This window comes from Candoia aspera, chromosome 3 (genome assembly GCF_035149785.1).
Source record: "Candoia aspera isolate rCanAsp1 chromosome 3, rCanAsp1.hap2, whole genome shotgun sequence".
Taxonomy (NCBI): Eukaryota; Metazoa; Chordata; class Lepidosauria; order Squamata; family Boidae; genus Candoia; species Candoia aspera.
Window position 1 is genome coordinate 197,557,343 of NC_086155.1, and position 20,863 is coordinate 197,578,205.

At 43.0% G+C, this 20,863-nt stretch overlaps 1 protein-coding gene across 18 annotated transcripts in view; it reads right to left on the bottom strand.

The window, feature by feature from the left end:
- Positions 1-593: 593 nt before the first annotated feature.
- MTSS1 (MTSS I-BAR domain containing 1) overlaps positions 594-20,863 on the bottom strand; it is a 134,074-nt gene continuing 113,804 nt past the window's right edge. For 3 of the 18 annotated variants that reach the window (XM_063299657.1, XM_063299660.1, XM_063299671.1), the window contains 6 exons: positions 17,747-17,957; positions 14,257-14,379; positions 12,884-13,081; positions 7,915-8,079; positions 6,366-6,528; positions 594-3,882 (listed from right to left, as the gene is read on the bottom strand). In XM_063299657.1, the coding sequence (XP_063155727.1) occupies positions 3,197-3,882; positions 6,366-6,528; positions 7,915-8,079; positions 12,884-13,081; positions 14,257-14,379; positions 17,747-17,957 (1,546 nt within the window). In that variant the 3' untranslated portion in view covers positions 594-3,196. The remainder of the gene's footprint in view (positions 3,883-6,365; positions 6,529-7,914; positions 8,080-12,883; positions 13,082-14,256; positions 14,380-17,746; positions 17,958-20,863) is intronic. The other 15 variants (XM_063299658.1, XM_063299661.1, XM_063299670.1 and 12 more) reach the window with 10 other exon arrangements.

A 20,863-nucleotide genomic window follows, 5' to 3' on the forward strand; every position in this document is an offset into this window, starting at 1 on the left:
CTGGCTGTGTAAGCCAGTGTTTCTCAACCTTGACAACGTTAAGATGTGGGCTCCAACTCCCATGCTGGCTGGGGAATTCTGGGAGTTGAAGTCCACATATCTTAAAGTTACCAGGGTTGAGAAACACTGGCTTACACAGCCATTTACAGTTGGTACTGTGAGCTCAAAATTCTAGAAGACAGACCAAAACCTTTTCTGGAGATAGGGGCAAATTCAGAAAAACCAGTGGTACAACTCTGGGGCAAGTTTCATTTGCTTCCTCAGTCACCTTATCAGGAAAACTAGCAAGTTGAGGGATAGGAAGTGTGTGATCCTATACACAAAGACGCTCTTCGCTGCTGCCTAAAATGCTGTGGGACTAGCAGGATTGGTTTTCTATGTGGCAGCTCTGAGGTTAATAATTCAATCTCTCTCCTTTCCCAACCCAGCACCCTCCAAAATTGTAGGGTGACAACTTCCAGAAACCACATAACAATTGGAGGTCACAGCTTGGGGAAGATTGCCTTGTCGCATTGCTACGTAAAGGGGGGGACAAAAAAAATAAACCCCAGTCGATTTCTTGGATGACAGAAAGGACGCAAACAACTCAAGAGCAGGATCATCAGCAGGTCTTTATTTGTAATATAGGCTCGAAGCATTCATTACAAGGTAGAAGGGAAGCACAGTTAACAGCTATTTTTATTTTTAGCAGTTTGGAACAAAAACACTGCATGGGGGAGAGGTCAACTCTCGGTACAAACTAGCAACTAAACCACAAGAACTTACCATTAGAAACATTTTACATTGTGACGCTGCTGTTACAATAGGCAAGGAACACAAAGGAACCCCCCAAAACAAAACAAAACAAAAACAGAACTATTTCAAGTGGTTTGCCATCTGTTAACATTGAATTTTGGCAATTTTTTAAAGTTTAATTTTTATTATTATTTAACAGATTTAATTCTGGTGTTTAAAGAAACGAGGCTGTGCTTTCAAATACAGCTGCATCCAAAAAGTTTTCTAAATGTGTTTTAGATGTGATTTTTCAGGAATATCTCCTGTATGAGCCTCACTGAAAGCAATGGGGATTACCCAAGGGCATGCTGAGCCCTTAACAGAAACACATAAAAAAAAAAATCAAGCTTAGAAAAATCACCTTGTCAGCCTGCACCCTTTTTGTCCATTTTTCTTCCCCATTACAGGTAGGTAAGAAAAATGAAATCTTGGAGCATCATTTGCAGACAAGCATCCGCTCTTTTTTCAGGACAAGTGGGCTAGTTTGACAGGCACTATTTTTTTTATTATTTATTTTTTTGTAGGAAGGAAAGCTTATTGTTTTGGATCATGCCTTTTTCTTTTCGCTTCTGACGCCATAATGAAAAAGTGTTAAGCAACCACAGCTGTGTAAATGTATATAGAACACAGTGACTATAACAGGTTTACAATACATCTCACATCCAATGCAGTTATGTATTTAAAGCATAAGAAGTTATGTAGGCAAGATGGCAGCCCATACGAATCTCCGAGTGTCCATGGCAGAGTAGATTGTGCGCACTCACAACCCAGCTCCTTCCACAACGAGTGGTGCATCGCTGCAGCCACAAACGCACCCCTCCGTAATCAAGAACTCTGCTAGCATTGCCCATGTAGAAATAAGGCAGACGGTATCCAGTTAGACTGCAGAATGCTTTTAAAAAAACCACAGAACTTAAAACACCAGTGGTGCCTGAGTTATGCACGTTTCTACTGACCCCGTGAAATGGAAACATCACAGCAATGTTCATGTTAAGAAAAGAAAATCTTATTTATAAATTTATCAACAGTGCTCCCCCCAAATAATTGCAGGGAAAAAAATAATAAAAAAGGAAACTAGTTGTGAATGTCCCCTCCCACTGCAATAAATAAAACCCAAATAATGTCCCCATCCCTCCCCTATCCCCAAATCTTGTATTTAGGAAAAACCAACCCAAACTGCCATTTCAGAAAAAACAGTCCCCTTAACAGTAACATTTGCAGTTTTACTGGAGTTCCCAGTTGGTTGCCCATCCATCTATGAGTTCTTTTGTCAAAAGTACTGGGGGCTTTTCCTGTTTATTTGGCTACCCAGCCTGCTGGGCGCAGCCAGTAAAAGGTATAAAGTTGTAACTAAGAACTCCCTGGTTTTTCTTTATTATTATTATTATTTTTTTTTTGCTCTTTTTTTTTTTTAAACAACGTATACACCCTTCCGCCTTCACATCATCTACTTTATGTCGTGTTCTGCGTATTTCTTTTAAGGAACACAAAGTGAAGAGAGGAATGCAAAGTTTAAGCCTGTTGCAAGATGGTACAAACTGATAAAAGAGGTTTCACGATGACCAGAAATTAAAGCATTACCACGCGGTTTACAGAGGCAAGAAATCTTACCATGGCTCCAATCAGATTTCATGGGGCCCAACATAGGAAAAATTCCTAGCAGGCAGTACCGAAAGTCTTTAAAACACCTTACTCAAATGAACACTGTAATTCATTATGGCTTATTTGGATGCGTTTACCATGAAACTACCTGCTAGGCAACATTTGTGCAACAAATTAAGCCCCTCCCTTCCTAATCCCTAAAGATTAACCAATTATAGTCATTCTCTCTCTCTCCCATTATATATTGCTTCAATCAGCTTCTGTTCCCTGCCTTTGCAACAGGAGAATAGTTCACTGTGCTTCAGTGGAGTTGTGTTCTTGCCGTGAACTTTGTACAAGAAAACGAACACTGATTTGGGACCCCCACTATTACAGACAAGGTGCTCTACAAAAACTTTCAAGAGGGAGAATGCATTACTGCCGGATCCCCACTCTTGCTGACACTTAACTACTTGACATTTTTTATAACCGTCCTTTTGCGAATGAATACATTTTGCAAAGAGTTATTAAAAAGTTAAATGGGATTTTGGCACCTTTGGGGAAAAAAATTAAAAGAGGAACTCAAGAGTTTTAAAAATGTGCAGGGGAAAAAAAATAATCAGCCACCCTTACAAAAAAATGTAATAGTCAGGAAGATGTTCCTTTAAGAGTTTCAGTTGGCCAATTCTAACCCTTCCCTCCATTTTGGAGACCATTGCCAGCTGTCTCTCCCAGCACTTCCCAGAAAATCTTGATTGTACGGTGAACGGACCAAGACACTAGGTTGATTCTGTCAGCTAGATCCGTCTCTCTTCCCTCAACCCGGGCACTGATTCAGCATCTAGGAAATGCGGGGGGCCGAGCGATCGTTCGTGGTGGTCTTCCTCAGCTTAACGCCCCTGCGGATAGCGTTCAGCATGTCTTCGCCCTGCGGGGCCTCCGCCAGGTTCTGCCCGCCCAAATGAGGCACGGGCTGGCACGGGGGAGCAGCAATGCTCAGCCCTTCCCGTTCGTTCTCCTCTCCCTCACTTTCGGCAGCCGCCGGTCTCTGATCCTCTGCGTTGCTCAGCTTCTGGCTGGTGGGAGGAAGGCTGGCAGGCGCTTGCCCGCTCCATGAGGAGGATGTGCACACCATGGGGTTGCTGCCACTTCCAGCCTCGGGACTCTGCTCGGAGCTTTCTTCTGCCCCGCCTGGGAAACTTGGAAGCCCTCCTGGCATGTCTGGCACAGATGGAGTCTTAACAGGAATCACGGGGGTCTTAATGGGAATTGGCCCCGCTCCTATGGTCCCGCGCCTGACCGCCGGCTTGGTAGAAGGGGTCCGCCGGATGGTGGCCACCCCCGGTGTAACGATCACAGGACCGAGGGTGGTCGGGAGGCCTGCAGTGGAAGCAGGACGCTTTGCATGGAACATTCGACGGTAGGACTGGCTGATGTCGCTGTTCCTCGGAATAGTTGAAGACTTGTCAAATTCTTGCTGCTCTGAGTCTTGGTCGCCACTCACAGAAAAGTAGTCATAATCTGAAACTGGAGAGGAGAAAAAGGGGAGTCAGAACCTTAACAAACAGCAAATCCTAGGGGCTAACTTGGCAAGGGTGACCAAATCCCCATTGAATGTACAGGTAGTCCTCACTTAACGACCACAATGGGACTGGTATTTTGGTTGCTAAGTGAAGTCATCATTAAGCAAATCCAACCCAATTTTATGACCTTTTTTGCAGTGGTCATTAAGCAAATCACCGTGGGTGTTAATGAACCACATGGTTGTTAAATGAACCATGCGGTTCTCCATGATTTTGCTTGCCAGAAGCCAGCCAAGGTAGAAAATGGTGATCAGGTAACCACGTGACACTGCAATGGTCATAAATGCAAATCGGTTGCCAAGCACCCAAACTGCTATCACGTGACTCTGGTGATGCGACGGTCGTGCGAGGACCGGTCACAAATGTGTTTTTCAGCACCGTTGTTAAGTCTGAACTGTCACTATTGTTATTAAGCGAGGGCAGAAGAAAGCGTATTCAATCTATACTTTCTCTTTTGTTTTTTTGTATATAATTTTATTAAAAGTTTTAAAATGGAAGAAAAACTAATACAAACTAATATAAAGTAAGAAGGAGAAAAGAAAAAGAAATCAAAGAGAAAGCTAAAAGTCCAAGAAAAAAAGTAAAAGAAAAATAGAAAAGAAAAAAAAAAGATACAAAAAAGTGGCTTTTGATCTTTATAGCAGTTATAAGTACAATTATAAATTTACCTTTTACTCCAAAGTTACAACATGACTCCCTTCTTTCTATAATTTATTCTGTCTAATCATCAAAACCATAAGTTCATTTTTTTTCTGTTTTATGCAAAAAGTCCATAAGGGGTTTCCAGACAGCAATAGATGTAGATACTATCTTTTCTCTGATCAAAGAAGTCAATTTGGCCATCTCAGGAAGTTCGATCACCAACCATTCCTCCACTGTGGGAGGAATGCTGAATCTTTCCACCTTTGTGCATACAATAATCTTGCTGCAGTTATCATGTACAAAAACAAAGTTCCATGACTTTTTCCCCAACTGTTTGTCCATAAATACCGAAAAGAAAGACCTCTGGTATCAATTGTATATTAATCTTTAAAATCCTCTGAATCAGTGTATGTATTTGAATCCAAAACTGTCTATTTTTTTTACATGCCCACCAAGCATGATAAAATGTCCCTTCAATCTACACTTTGCACTGGGTTTTTGACTGGCCTTGAGTTCCAGACCTTGTGACTGAGAGCCCTGCCCTAAACGTTGGGCTTCCTTGCTTGCTCTTCTCCACTTTTGATAATTTCTTTGATGACAAGTGCTGGAGAACAAAAAAGCTCATATTCTTAGGCCACTTGGGTTGGGCTGAACTGAGAGGACCAGAAAGATGTTTCACTCGGTCACATTTGAGTGATCTTTCCACCCAACAGCAGCAGCAGAGATGGGGAAAAGGGGGCTGTCTGGGCTTGGAAGACTGCATGGGGAACAGCTTCTCTCTCTGGTATTTCTCCTTCCTGAGCAGTTTCAGTTCAAGTTGCTAATTATAAGAACTCTGAAATTTCAATTATTTCCTTTCTCTTTCTCACTTTTCCATCTATATTAGAGTCAAGGTGTGATAATATTCAATTATTTATATAAATGAAAAGAAATGGATGGTCTGCCCTAATCTTGAATAATCCCTTTTCAGCCAAAGCGGGAAAATGCTTTAAAATAAGGAATAATACAACCATTAACATCAATCCATTTTCAAGAAGGGGGAGCCTTGAGAAGCTTCATTCTCAGTAGAGAGAAAGTAATTCTCCCTCATTACCTATAGAATGACAGCACTGTCCACTTCACCAGAAGGCTGTAGACCAATTCGAGGTTGCAGGGCAAGGTGAAGGTGTCCCACAGCTCTGTCCTCTAAGAGAAGGAACAGCGGGCAGGCTGCCCCCACTGTCTTCCCGGCTTCCCATCACCCATCAACACTGCCGGAGACAACTGCCTCCCATGCCCTCGTCTTCTGCCCTAACATGGAGAGCTAGGAAGGGCTTTAAACCTCAACATGACAATTGCACAATTCTTTCAAGTTTTAGGAGGCCCTGGAAATGACCTTGGAGAAGCTATTCAGAAACATTACAGCAACGTGATGTGCAAAAGCATGCTCTGAGCCTGGGAAACAAGGAAGACTCAGACTGGCCCCTCCCTGGGGTGTTAAGAGGAAGAGAAGGGAAAATACAGACTAGCAAGATTCTGTTCCAAGAGCTTATCTCAACTAAATATAGTTCTGGTCTTCCTGCAGACCTCAAAGGGCTGACACAAGTGGTTCTTGACTCTTAAGTATTTTCTATGGATGGCCAACACTTCACTTTTCTCTTTGTATCCTCTGTCCAGGGGACACTTCACATAATTGAGGAAGTGTGTAGCAATCTCTATGCAGCTTGAGAAGCGAGGGAGCTGGTCTAGCAAAATCCAAGAAGCACTGCAAAAATAACTCGAGACATGAAGGCTTCTGCTCCTTACCTTGAGAAGGAATAGTATCCTCAGAACAGCAAGGGGTGGTTGTCTGGGTGCTGTAGCCACTGGAACATTGCAAGGAATCCCTGCTGCTCCTCTGAATGTCCAGTTGCAGCCCCCGAGTTAGAGCAAGGGCCAGCTCTTCACACGCCTCCATCTCCTCTCCTTGCTACCAACACAAGGGAGGCCTCTCGTTAGATTAGGACATGATTAAGACAAGAGCACCGTCCTCTTGCAAAGCCCGGGTCCCTTGCTACGATGCCTCTTTTCAAACTGGATGTTGATTCACAACACTAACAGGTTGGATTTAAGGACAACCAGGCTCCAGCCCGCCTCCTCCATCTGTGTTGGGAATACACTCTCCATCATCCCCAGCTGTTTCAGCTAGTCTCGGCTGTCATAAAATCATTCTGTCACCATATTTAAGGGATACCTGATTGTGGTAGGCACCGTAACTGGGTTCACATAATAGGCTAAGCCATGGTTTGGTTTAACCTTGGTTTGCAGAACAAACCATAGTGTCCTGGTTTGCAGAAAACAAGCCATAACATGGTTTACAAGTTAAAGTGACTTGAATCCACCTATTCCACTGAGCCAAAACTAAACAAACTACATTATGGTTTAAAATGGTGTGTGAATTGACCTCAATGGGGCTTGGGTGGGAATAACTGAAGTCCCATCAATTCAGCAGGTCCATGCTAAGTTTTTATGATTCAACTGTAACTAGAATGGATAAAGGGATAAATGATGCATATATATCTTTTGCAGATTCTGTCATCCAATTTTCCATAAAATTTAAAAGGCAGGGTGGCACAGAATGCTCTTAACAAATGAACATATATACAAGACATCAGTAAGCCTAAAGCCACCATACCTAGGCTGCAAAAATCAGGGCATCCACTGGAGGGTAGCAAAAGGTTAGAAGTTTCCCTGCCATCCAGAGATCACCCAGATTTCTGCAGTCCAGATAAGCCCCTTTGATACCATTCATCTACTGTTGTCCAAAGGGCAAAATATTATTTCCACATAACCTGATCTGCTTTTCAAATGACTCACTTTTACGTAGCAACAGAACTGATAAGGGACAAAACATGTGAGTTACACAAAAGCCTTCCTTGAATGGGTTCACACATTATGGTGATTCAGGGTAGCATGTTGTATAATCCAAACAATTAGGTTTTATTCCCTAAAGCATAGTTAAGCAGACTTAGCGTAATGTGTGAACTAAACTTTTTATTTCCTCACCGTGTTATTTATTTAAGGAGAAAAAAGAAGAATTGTCTGGATCTATGCAACCAGACAACCAACCAACTCCGGCTTATCAAACTGCTGGCTTCTCAAAAGATCTTAGGCCCAAAACCAAACCAGCCACGTTATGGATTAGTGGTGATGTGAACCCTAGGTGGCACACACATTGTGCTAAGCTGTCATAATTAACCATGGTTTGCTGTGCCCTGGTTTGCATATCACATCAAGCTAAAAGCAAAAGCCAAATGTGTACTTTGAACCTTTTTGGTAGCGACACATCAGTTCTTGAATTAAGCAAGAGTTTCACCTTTGAGGCAGCTGATACAGTCATGCTCCGGGGCCTCTGAGGGTCTTCTGTGGGGAGGGGCGGCCCACTTTGAGCCCCCACTGGAGGGTCAGCTTCTCGTTTTTCCTTGCGGCGTTGCAAAGTGTTTACCATGGGCTGGTCGTAAGGACCAGGCTTAGCCCAATCCTAGAAAAAATGGTCTGTTAGTCAAAGCTCATACAGGTTCTCTCTATCCCTGTGTAATACACAAGCTGCAAACCCATAACCTTCTAACAGAAACAGCCCGATATAATTCAGATAATCTCCCCCCCCACCATCTTTTCTGAAACCTAGTGACCAGTTTAAATGTGGGTGCAATGAATATATCTGCAAATTTCTCAGTGGTTACACTTTGTATCTTGACTGTACTAGAGCAACAGCAGTGCAATGGGCCAGTTCTGCAATGGGCCAGCTCTGATGATCCCAGCTTGGACTGCAACACCATCATCTATCACCATTGGCCACGCAAGATCGGGTGAATGCAAGATAGAGTTCAACATTTGAACTTGAATACACTTAGGGGGCCAAAGACTTATCTCAGACAAGTTTCCTCTATTCCCTTCATCTTCTGGCATGGTTTCCCAGTATGTTTAAAATAGGAACCACTATTTAATGTAGCACAGTATTATCTCTTAAATAATAATAACTGGCTCTTAAACCATGGTTTGATCTAGGCTAGAAATATAAACACCCCGTTTCAGATATAATGGGAAGCTCTTGGTTTAAGCATCTCGGGATTAAAGCAATGAAACTCTTTATGCTTGAAGGATGCAGGCCATCAGCAAGTCCTGATGGAGAACTAAGGATCATTAAGTGTGACACAGCCCATTGTGATGCAGTTGTGTATGGTTCTCGGCCACAGCTATTTGTGGAAGCCCTAGCATTCTTGACTTTTATTTATCAGGCCAAGCAACAGGACTGGCATTCTGCATGACAGAGAATCCCTTTTTTTCAGTACGGCGATGAACAGAGAAAGAACTTGCTTGCTCTATTGTCACGGCTGTAGTTCTAAACTGTCACCCCAAAACGTCCTGCCTTCAAACATAGAGCGAATAGCCTGGATTTCATGGGGACACGTCTCATTCCTTCTACAATTTCATCTGTGCTGTCCTGGAGAACTGGCCCCTGGACTCTCTCAAACTGCTCCAGAATTCTGTTTTCTATCTCCGGGAGATACAATTTAAGCTCAACCCTTCTGAGATCTTAATCTAGCCACTGATCTCTAACTCCAACGAGCAAAGAGAACTTTCCACTCAAGAACAGGGAATGTTACACTTTAAGTCTGTATGTGTAATTCAGGAACTAGCAAACCTTTCAAGCAACAGGCGTTCCGCTCAAAGGCACAGGTGCCCCAAATGCAATATCCTTGTTTTTTTTAATCACTACAAAAGGCCAAAATGTTGTGTGATTTTAGGTGAGATTCGGCAGAATTTGTTTATGGGATGTGGCCCATTTGAAGTGTGTGAGTATATGTCGGAGATCAACGGGAGCTGATGAGGTGGTGCTGTGGGCATCAAGGCCCTGCTGGCACAAATCTAAGGTTCCTTTGGGTTGCTATTTAGTAAAACTGACAGACTTGCATGTCATAAATCTCGGCCAGGACTGAAGGAGGAACAACAACCCTACACTTGCAATGTCAAAGACCAATGACAGAATGGGATACTACCAAGTAAGCCCATATGGCACTTGGTATCCAATTGTACCAAAAGGTGCTTTGGAAAGTGCAAATACGGTACTTGCTTGCAACCCCCTAAAGCAACTGGGCGTCTTGGGATTGTGCGGCTGCTGAGGATATGACATGCGCGCTTCTGTGCATTACGAAGCACCTTTTGGAGATCAGATCCAAAGAACTGCACAGCTTACTATCTACTCTGTGTCTGAGTCTAGACAAGCTGCTCTTGGGCTCTGCAACAATCCCTCATTTGGTTCTGTTATGTCCCTTACCCAAGGACAAAAACTTGCAGCAGAATGGCTTGCTCAGAAGGTCTCATCTGTAGCTAGCCAGTACAGGTAGTCCTTGCTTAAGGGCGGTCACATGATCGCCATTCAAGTGCTTGGCAACCAGTTTGCATTTTTGACTGTCGCAGCGTCCCGTGGTCAGGTGATTGCCATTTTCCACCTTCCAGCAAGCAAAATAAACGTGGAACGGTGTGATTCACTTTTATGACCGTGTGGTTCGTTTAATGACCATGTGATTCATTTAATGACCACGGTGATTTGCTTAACAGCTGCTGCAAAATGGTCATAAAATCGGGTCAGATTCACTTAGCAACTGAAATTCCAGTCCCAATTGTGGTCGTTAAGCGAGGACTACCTGTAAACTGTTGCCAAGGCAAAGAACTCAGGGATCAGGCACTACAATGGACATGCTGATTTGTGCCTGCACACCTTTCTAATGAGGCGGCTACCACTCTTCTATTGTTGAGACCAGAAAAGGAAGAACCACACTTTGACAGTGAGCATTGCTGCAAGTGACCATGGACCCAGGTGTAAAACAGCAGAAACAGCACCTGCGCAGGAAATGTTGCCTTCACATTTAGCTCCAAGGTTTTGAGGGGTTGGAGGTTTGAGAGTTACATGAAATGGATCTGGAGCATAAAACATCTGAGTGACTCCGATCTCTTGCGAGGGTGGTGAGGAGGGTAGATGTTAAATATTCTGTTCTTTGTGTGAACATAACAGAAAATGACCAATAGTAGTTTGCAAACTACAGAATGCTTCTGTATTTCCACATGTCTCCTTTGCTTGGGAATCTAAGTCAGTAATTCTTCTCCAACATTTTCCTGGGGCATATTAGCAATGTCAACATTAAAAAAAAAACCTGATTAATGGCTGCTGCCATGTAAACTATGGTTGTTTGGCTGGAATCAACTCCAAAATTGGAGCATATATTTTCCCACCTTATCTCAAACAGAATACTTTGCCTTATCAGACAGTGTTAGAAACTAAATATTTTGCACTGCTGAAATGTGGAATGTGTTGGAGATCTCTGCAACAGAGGAATCTCTGTCCTATTAATACAAGTCTGTAATTGACAAGTATCTCCTTAATATACTAAGGAGAAAGCAAGGGAGGAAATGCTGACAAGCAATTGCCCATTCTTGGGCCAAATGTCTATGCTGGCCTGGACATTGATTAGCAAAGCTCAGAGTCTATGAATCAAAATTAAAACTATCCTGAAATTTGTATTGGTCGAAGACGAATTAAACAGTGTATACATAAATGGTATGTGGGAAGTTTTTAAAAAAACGTTTTAATTGCCAGTGGATGGTTTGGAGATGTTTAAACGGATTGTGCACTGGTTTGGCCAGAACTAAAGATTATATGGAAAAATGGGGTTTCTCCCTGAGGGCAAGGATGTTTGCTGCGAATGCGGCAATATTCAAACAGCTACCCTTTGGGACCGACATGCACACAGAGTGGCTTATTGATTGGAAGCACCTCTGCCACCAATGTGGCCCGGGGACACTGGGCTAGAGTTATGTAAATGTTATATTTTTATTAAATGTTTTTAACTTTCTAAATTTTAATTAATACTCTCCCCATTTCTATCTCCTGCACTTCTGACACGAAATGAGATGAGATTGCCAGTGAATATTTACAGATCCACTACTTAGGTGGAGGCATTTTAAGTTCAAAAATGCAATGAGTTTCACCCAACTTGTGAATGTGATGACCACTTCCAGGGCAGGTTTGAACCTACAGGCAAATACCCACATGTAAAACTTAGCTTTTTTGAGAGGAGCACCTTGATGCAAAACCTGTTTTCCCCTTTAAAATAAACAGAACAAATGTCAGTTTCTAGGGGTCTGTTCCTGCATATTTCAGAGAGAAAAAAACATCTATGCATGCATCTTTCATAACTAACACAATATGCAATTGCTTTGGGATCACAACCAGGTCCAGATTCCTAGGTCAGGCAGAGATGGGTATTACACCCAAAGCATATGTTCTCTATGGGGCTGTCTTCCCAAACCTGGTTCCCCCCAGGTGTGTTGAAATTAGAAGTGTGTGAAACATTAGGTCAAAACATCTCAGCCCTGAAATACACCATTTTGACTTCACCAAGTGGTCTGACCTCAAAAGAAGCTACTCCAACCTATTTTGGAGTCAGAATAGCCCATTCCAGGCTCAGGATGTGTTGACCGTGAAACAGTTTGCAGTCCTTTAGTTGGGACAACATCCCCCAGAATTCCTAAGCAACTTGGCCAGCACTGGAAGTTAGAGTCCCAATATTCCTAGGAAATTTTGCTCCAGAGTCTCCACAGAAGTTTCCCTTTGTTTTTCCTACTCCCAAGAATGTTGCTTTTCACATGCTTTCTCAAAGCTTAAAGTCTCCCCTAGATACCAACTGTACTGCAAAGGTAATGTACAGAGACCAGTTTCTCATGACATTTGGTACTAGCAAGAAGATGTCCTGAATGTGATCCCACGGAGAGTGAGAGATGGCCATAAAAAAACGCTGCAGCCACAGCAGTTGCCTGACAAAAATCTCCAGGAATGAAATCATGAACAAGTTTTAGCAAGGTTTATAAAGGATTTACTAGTGGGATCATTCCTGGAAGAAAATAACACAGATTGTATTTTTATAGTATCTATCATCCACACTGGCATTCTGTTAGATCACATCAGAAAGCTATCTCTGCAAGTACCAACTGCTACCTTATACACAACCTCAAGATTCAAAGTGTTGCATAGATTACAAAGCTGGAAGCACGTTCATCCAAACAATAGCACATTTTTTTTTTTTTTTTAAATATTCATTTACTGGGAAAACAGGATGGGGGAGAAGAATTCCACCAGATCAAGAATTCAGAATGGGAGGTGAGAGCTGAAGAAAGGGAAAAGATCCATCAAGAATTAAATGAGAGTTGAGAAGCAATTTCTTGCAGGGGGTGGGGTGAGGGGATGACAAGGAGAGACTTTGACAGGAACGAAAAGAAACACAAACCTTCCAGCTAGGAATCTGAGATGATGGTAACATGCCTGGCCCAATGGAGTAATAATGAACGTAGTCTGGAAGGAGGGTGGAAGAGGATGCTCGGGTCCATGCGTGAGAGACAGACGGAATATAAGGGAAAGAACCTGCACCAACTGGGGCTAAAGATGAGCCACTTGGTAAACTACAGTGATAATACCCATTAGACAACTGGAAACAAACAAAAAGAAAAATAAAAAAAAGAAAAGGGGAGAAAAAGGGAGAGCAATTAATATAAATAGGCCAAAATATGGGGAAGTATAAAGTGAAACAAACATGCATTGCTGGGGAGAAAGGAAGGGGAACCCCCCGCCCGATGGTTCTGGTCACTTTGGCCGGTCAACACCTCTACCCAGTGCTTGCTCATGCTTTGTTGACGACGCTCAACCAGGCAACCGTGTTCTGAAAAAGAACACCAGAACAAGAACAAACCAATCATTTTCGGGAGCTGAATTCTTTGACCCAGCTGTGCCACAGAGGCACAAGCCCTCCATAGGTCGGTGCGAGGAGAAACCTAGCAATAAAAGGCCCTGCTCCTTTGTAAGCGAGAACCTCCCCAGGAGCTTCATTTAGCCCAGTTCTTCTTGGGCCTTACAGTTCAGGATACCCACGTTTCATTTCACGCAGCAGCTCAGCTTCAGAAAATGACACTTTTGCGGACAAAAAACAAAACAGGACAAAACAAAACATGGGAGGAATGGAAGAGGAAATTGCTCCTATTTTTGATGAGAATGGATCCCATCCGTCCCCTCCCTCACTCTGACCTCTAGGATGCTGGGCACATCCACACCTGCCAAAAGGATCTGGATTTTCCAGGTGAATTTGGAAAGTGGACAATGAAATTTAGATTGTGAGATGATGAAATTCCTGAAAGTCTACTGTCTCCAGATTTGGTCTCCCTCTTTAGAAAAAAGTGTATTTGCTTATCGTTGTTCTATTGCTCAAAGTGGGTCTGTTGAGAGAAAGCTGTTCTTATCACGATCACCACATGCTACAGAAGCCTTGTCAAATGCCCTGGAGAACGGTCCTTCCAATGCAATTTCTGCCTACCAAGCCTTACTGTGTTCCTTTCAGGACAGGGCTGGCACTACTGGGGGCATCTGCAAAACTACTTAACTATGTCTGAATTGGGGGCAACTTCTTTGGCAAAGCTTAAATGCCAACATCAAGGCAGGTTTCTACCATGGTTTCATTCATGAGTCCATTCACTTCCAGGGAGCCCAGAAAGTTTCTATTCTCATCTATAGCTTGTTGTTGTTTGCGCTTGTGTAATAAACTTTCTTCTCTGAATGCTACAGAGCCTGGAAAAACCAAAGCAGAAGTCTTCAAGATTAAGCCTTTTTCACCTTTTCTGTGGAGGCCCAAGCCGCCATGGTGGAGCCTGAACTGACAGAGGTGGGAGAGCTGCACTCACTCACTGACTGGCAGGTTTCAGAGGCTTCAGAAGAGGCTGAGCTGGACGAATTCTGCTGGGGTTTAAAACAACAAAACGGCACCACAAACGGAGAAGAAAGAAGAGGAAGAAAGACAAGCCAGTGAAACGAATTAAAAACAAAAAAGCAAAGGACAAATACATACACAGGAAAGAAGAGGAGAAAAGCAGAGTGTTAGGGGTTAAGGAAAAAAAATCTAAGCATTAAACACGACTGAAAGTTTTTCAAGAGTGCAGAGGGACGAAAGCAATGGGTTCTACAGGGCAGATTCTTCGCAGCATAGCCTATCAATCTAATGCGGCTTCCTCAACCTGGTGCCCTCCAAAGGGGCTGGAGGACAAGGTGGATATCCTGGCTGCAGATTTTGGACCTGCAGTCTTGATACAACTGGAAGGCAACATGTTGGGGAGGGTGCCATATAATTTCCCCAAATCATAACCATAATGTACAAGAACATGAGCATCTTGACACTGCGGACAGCAACACTGCCCTTCTGCTGGAGGACTAAGGAGGATGCCCACTTCAAATGATCAGTCTCCCCACCCCGCAAAGGTGAGATTCCCTGCTTTTTCCTCATCAGCATGCCTCCTTTTCTGGACCCAGCTAGATACACCTAAAGAACAAGGTACAAGCAACTCCTCAGCAAAAGGTGATGTAATTGCAGAGTTTGTAGGCAGCTTCAAATACACTGTTGGCATCATTTATTCCAAGGGCACAATTCAGGATTGTCTGCCTTGCAAGTGCTGAGATTGTACAGCAGGAGAACACAGCTCTGTTCAGGCTGAGAGCTGCCTTTAGCTTTGAAGATCCATGCTGGGCAGAACCATGACAAGGAAGCAGGCAGGGTCAAGACTAAAACTACATCAATTTGATTTAATTTAAATATCACTGAAACAAAATTAATAAAATGCTATTAATAAGTTTACATGCCATGTATTTAATAATGCCCTCCTTGTTGTATTATATAATACAGTTTGGTGACTATTCTTGAAGGAGGTTGGGAGGTGAAGCACCCACGTCCTACAAGATGAAGCCTCCAATCTACATTTCCATTTCTGAAACACCTTACTATTTCACCCAGAGCACTTCTTAAAGTCTGCTCAGGAGTACGCCAAGTTACTCTATAGCACAGACTAGATGTCTTTGTAGGATCCACTAACACCTGATCAAGTAATCTCTAAGAAAAAATTTCTTCAAGTTCAGCTCAACTCCTGGTGACCACATGCAACCTCCATACTGTTTTCTTAATAACTATATAGAAGGAGGTTGCCAATTGTCTTCTTCTTGGATTTTTTTTTTACTTTCCAAACTAACCTTTAACATTTGGACTCCCTGATGGACTCTCATCCAAGTACTAAGTCTGAACCTGCTTAGCTTTTCTGAGACCAACCAAAGACAACTAGGTGTTGAGAAGGAAGGAAAGAGAAGAGAACGGGACAAAGGTAAGTACTACTCACATGTACAGACTATGGCTTCAGCTATGGAAGGGCATGGGAAGAAAGCTCTCACCTGGTCCTCATCACCTGTACAACTTCTAGCATTTCATACAAATACACTAACTGACAGGAATGCTTATTTCTCTTTGAGTCAACAACCCTTTCTCTTACTGCCTACTTACTGTCTTACTGTCAACGCCTCAGACTCGCCCAGTACTACGGGATAATTTTGAAATGCAACATGAAAAAGCCCTTCTATTCTGCTCTTTGGAAGAGCTGCGAGAACTGCTGAATGCATTCTTTTGTCCCTCAGCAACAGAGAACGAGACACTAAAAATACATAAAAAGCATCATAAAGGGAGGTGGGTGGGAGTTGGTTTCCACCACAGCGTTTCTGTTAAAGACAGCATTTTGTTTTCAAATACAGCATATGGCATTGTACGACTACTTTTTGTCACACACAGCCCTTGATGCACAAACTGCAAAGTTACGAGCTTGTCAGCTGGTTACAAACACAAATTGCACACAAGGAACAGTTTTGGGGGAAATCTGTCCACCAAGTTAGTTGTCACTGCCTGTAACTAGCAGGACTTCAAACACAATTGCAATACTAAAGGAGGGGGAAAACACTTTTGTCTGCATGCTGAAATCATGCGGATGATCTCTTTAAGTTTTTTTTAAAAGGTGACTTGTATGGACTATGTTTATCAATTAAAGTATGACACACAACTGCTTCCAGAACCAGATAGGCGATAGACAAAAGCTAAATTTAGTTTAATATAATTTTGCCTTTAAGTGAAATTAAATTAGACTCGATAAACAATGATTACAATTACTCACTGTGTAGTTAACAATTTTCCTATTCTGTCACATCAAAACTGCAATTTGGTAGCCATTTTCAAGGACCACTTTCAAGACTTTCAGAGATTACATCCAGCCTTGAAGTCGAATGTTGGCCCTCAAGAAGCAGTATCTCCAGGGGGTCGAAGGACGAAAGCAGAGTCCCCTCGTAGTGACACAAGCCCCTCCCCTTTTGGTACATGCATCACACACATACAAAAGAGATGGCGCTTGGTGTGGAACATAGCTTTTGTCAGCCTCCTCCTGCAGATACTCATGGCTTCAGTTTGCACATTTCTGAATTGAGTTAAAAATATTTCTCAATATCCTCTATCAGAGGAATGGGAAACCTGTGTTTATCCAGATAATACTGAGCAAGAAATCCATGTACCTTTGTCCATGAAGGCTAGCACTGCTGAGAAGTGCAGTTCATTCACATGTAAAGAACCACAGGTTGTCCATTCCTGCCTTCAGCACTTAAGGCGGCTTCAGACACAGCCAATATACCAACTGAATGGTAATTCTTTAAATTGGGGAGCTTGGTTTAAGATAATTTAGAAGAATTTGGGTGTGTGAAGGTGTGATGGAAAATCTAAGCTTGAGTGTGTTTTTGCAGTCAAGAATGGCAGAAAACACACTAGGAAATCTTGACTAACAGCAACTCTCAGTCCAGCACCTTCTAGTTGCTTGCACACCCAATTCCCCTACCTAAATCCTCAAAGTATTACAAAAATGTTGTATGTTAAAAGACATAAAAGGGCTCTCTATTTTGATTGGATGAGACAGATTTCATATTAGATACAAGCCATCTTCTAGGCTTCTCTCTATCAACTACAAGCTAATTTCAGCTACAACTCTTAAGCTGTTGGCATGACATTTGGAGATGATGGGAACGGCAGTTTGGAGGGTATCAGGTTGTTGAAGACTGTTCTAGGCCAAACCTAGATACAATTCTCTATGGGGAAAAGAGAATCAGAATGCAGCAGACAGATAACCAACTAACTTTGGCTAGAGGACATGAAAACCATGTTGTATGACCTCTTGGGGACTCCAAAGCTAGATTTCCTTTCTCCCGCAGCATTACCAGCTAAGACATCACCATCCTACCATGTTAGTTCAAGACATACCTGGTTGGGGGCTTCAGGCGGCATTGGGGACGGTGACTTGGACTGAAAAGCATCCTGGGACATGAATCCAGAGTCGTGCGAGGACACACTGGAGAGCCTCATTGGTGCCTGCTGAGGCAGATTGGAGCTGCGGTAGCGATAGTGTGAACTGGGTGAGTGAGAATGCGAGCCACTTGACCGGGAATCACTACTGTTTACACTGTTCAGACTGCTGTGAGATACAAAGGAGGAGAATGGGGGCAAGGGGGGGAGGGGAACGAAACAAACAAAAAGAAAGGGGTAGGTAGGGAGAAACCGGCACAATACAATTAACGTCCCATGGGTCCCCAGCAAGGCATGCGCAAATCATAAAATGGTGAAACTGGCAGAACTTAGAACCTAAGCCATAGGTTGCTGCAGTATCCTTAGTAACCAGATAGAAAATGGCAAATCAGGGGGTGATACTCAAATTCTAGTCCACACCAGATCGAAAAATAATCCTATGCTGATTGCCTGGGGCGTCTCAGAATTTCTTCCAGGGAAATAGCTAGTGGGTGAAAGGGGGATGGCTTTTGTTTTGGCTACAGGTAGCCCTTGCTTAATGACCACAGTTGGGACCGGGATTTTGGTTGCTAAGCAAAGCAGTCATTAAGCAAATGCGACCTGATTTTACAGCCTTTATTTTTTTGGTCGTGGTCGTTAAATCAACCATGTGGTTATCTATTGATTTTGCTTGCCAGAAGCTGGCTGGGAAGGCTGAAAATGGCGATTACACGACCACAGGATGCTGCGATGGTCATAAATGCGAACCAATGCCAAGTGCCCAAATCATGATCACGTGACCGTGGGAACACTGCAACGTAAGTGTGAGGACAGGTCGTAAGTCATTTTTTTCCAGCACCATCCTAAGTCCAAGCCATGGTTGTTAAGTAAGGACTACCTGTAATGCAATTCAGCAGCATTATTCCACGTTGGCACCTTTAAGTTGTTCAACTCCACACAGCTGAAGTCCACACAGCTTAAAGGTACCAAGGTTGAGAAACACTGCAATACAGCATGCCTATTTGGGTCTCGTTCAAAACATTTCATGGGCAGGTGGAACATCCAGCCGGCAGCCATTCCAGAAAACATTAGTATTCGGAACAATCAATAGGGTAGTTCTCCTAGGCAAGCCCCCCCAAAATCAATGGTGAACGATGCAAAGGGACTATTACAAACTGGTGCTCCAAGCAGGGTTTCTTTGAGGTTTGTGTAGGTGATCAAATTTCTTTGATTCTCATTCCCCTGCTTGGAATTCTCAACTGGCTTTCTGAAGCTGCCCCTTCATCTTATCTTCCAGCTTATCACCAGAACAGTCAAACCCTATTTAGAGTATAAATTGTAAGCCGCCCACCAATGGCATGGGATGACTGTCTAGTGCAATTGCTGGCTGCCCAGTTCACACCTGCCTCAAGGAAGGCCTAGATGATGCTCTAAAAGGCTGTTGGCCCCACAATCTGACAACACACTGACTCCTTGACAAAAATTCAGGGATGTCTGAAGGGCTCCAGGGGCCACACTGAAAACTTTTGAGTTCCACCTCTGCTTTAATCTTGTGGACTCCAATACTTAGAGGACACAAGTGAACGGGAGCTAAGGGGGAATCGCCCTGGATTTATTGTACTGTGTAACAGCAGCCTCTAGGAGGGCCCATCTGAAAGGAGGAAGAGGAACTATGTTGGCTTATTTGGCCACTGCAACACCACAGTCTCCTGCCATCTTGTCTACTTGGCCATAAGACTTCCAGGAGACCTACGGCCTGCCATTTTCCCTTGATGTTTCAGGATACTGCGTTTTTAAAAGCCTGTGCTTCCCGCCATCAACAAAAATATCTATAGATCTCTTGGATATAGATACCGTACAAATGCATGCACAGACAGCTAGCTTTGCAAGGAAATGCAAATGAACTCCTCTATCATGCCACAGATGCTGCAGCTCTCCAAGTGATGTGATTTAGAAGGCAAACATTTAAAATAAAGTGATAGTAATAATGTGAGAGCATCAGAGCTAGGAAGAAATGAAAAGACGGAAGACACAGCAGGATGTTTTCCTTTTGCTGGAGAAAAGGAGAAAATTAAGGTTTCAATACACCTGGGAAGGAGCAAGGAATATGGTCTGCATGCTGTCAACTGTTTTAATCAATAGAAAAACAGTTTCTCGGAGGAGGTAGAAAAGGCATCTGAGAATTCCAACACACACACACACACACACACACACACAGCTAACAAATTAAAACAGTGCTGAACAGTTAATAGCTATTGCATCTAACAGCAAAAAACTTTATTCCAACCGCTTGAGAGAAGTCTGATGCATTCAGACATTTTAATTTGCTCTGCAGCGAAAGCTCCTGCATGATTAATTCTTGTTCTTTCCCCCCCCCCCCACATTAAGTGTTCAAGGTCACGAGGGCAGCACAAAGAATAGCAGACTCTGAATCAGCAATTAAACAGGTAAACTGACTCGATTAAAAGATACCTTTAATTTTTTCAAGCTGCTTTTGGTAAAATCTGTTAATCATTAGAATCCTCAGCCATACATGTTCTGAATCAATCAAATATTTAGGACAAATCAACAGAATTTCAATGAAAAGGTCAGCCAAATTTGGAAATGCCTCAGGATTCCAAAATACTAAGCAGAAATTGCAATGTTGGAAGCCCGACTAAATTCAGTGTCCACAAATGAACAATGGAAAAGTCAACATAGCACTGACAAAGCTAAGCAGAAATGATGGCTTGATCAGTTCCAAAATGATCACTTGAAACTTGCTGAACTTTTTAAGGTTCAAATCCAAATACTACACATTAAAAAGAAACCCATGCTTAAGCAATAGGGGTCCCTAAGAAACAGGATTATTTTATTTTATTTTATTTTTATCCTGTTTTTTCCCCCCTCTGGTTGCTGAAGGAGGCATACATGGGGTTTAAGGGTAAAGATAAAGGTTTCCCTTGACATTAAGTCCAGTCGTGTCCGACTCTAGGGGGTGGTGCTCATCTCCGTTTCAAAGCCGAAGAGCCGGCGTTTGTCTGTAGACACTTCCTCTGTGGTCATGTGGCCAGCATGACTAAACGGAACGCCGTTACCTGCCCGCCGAAGCGGTAC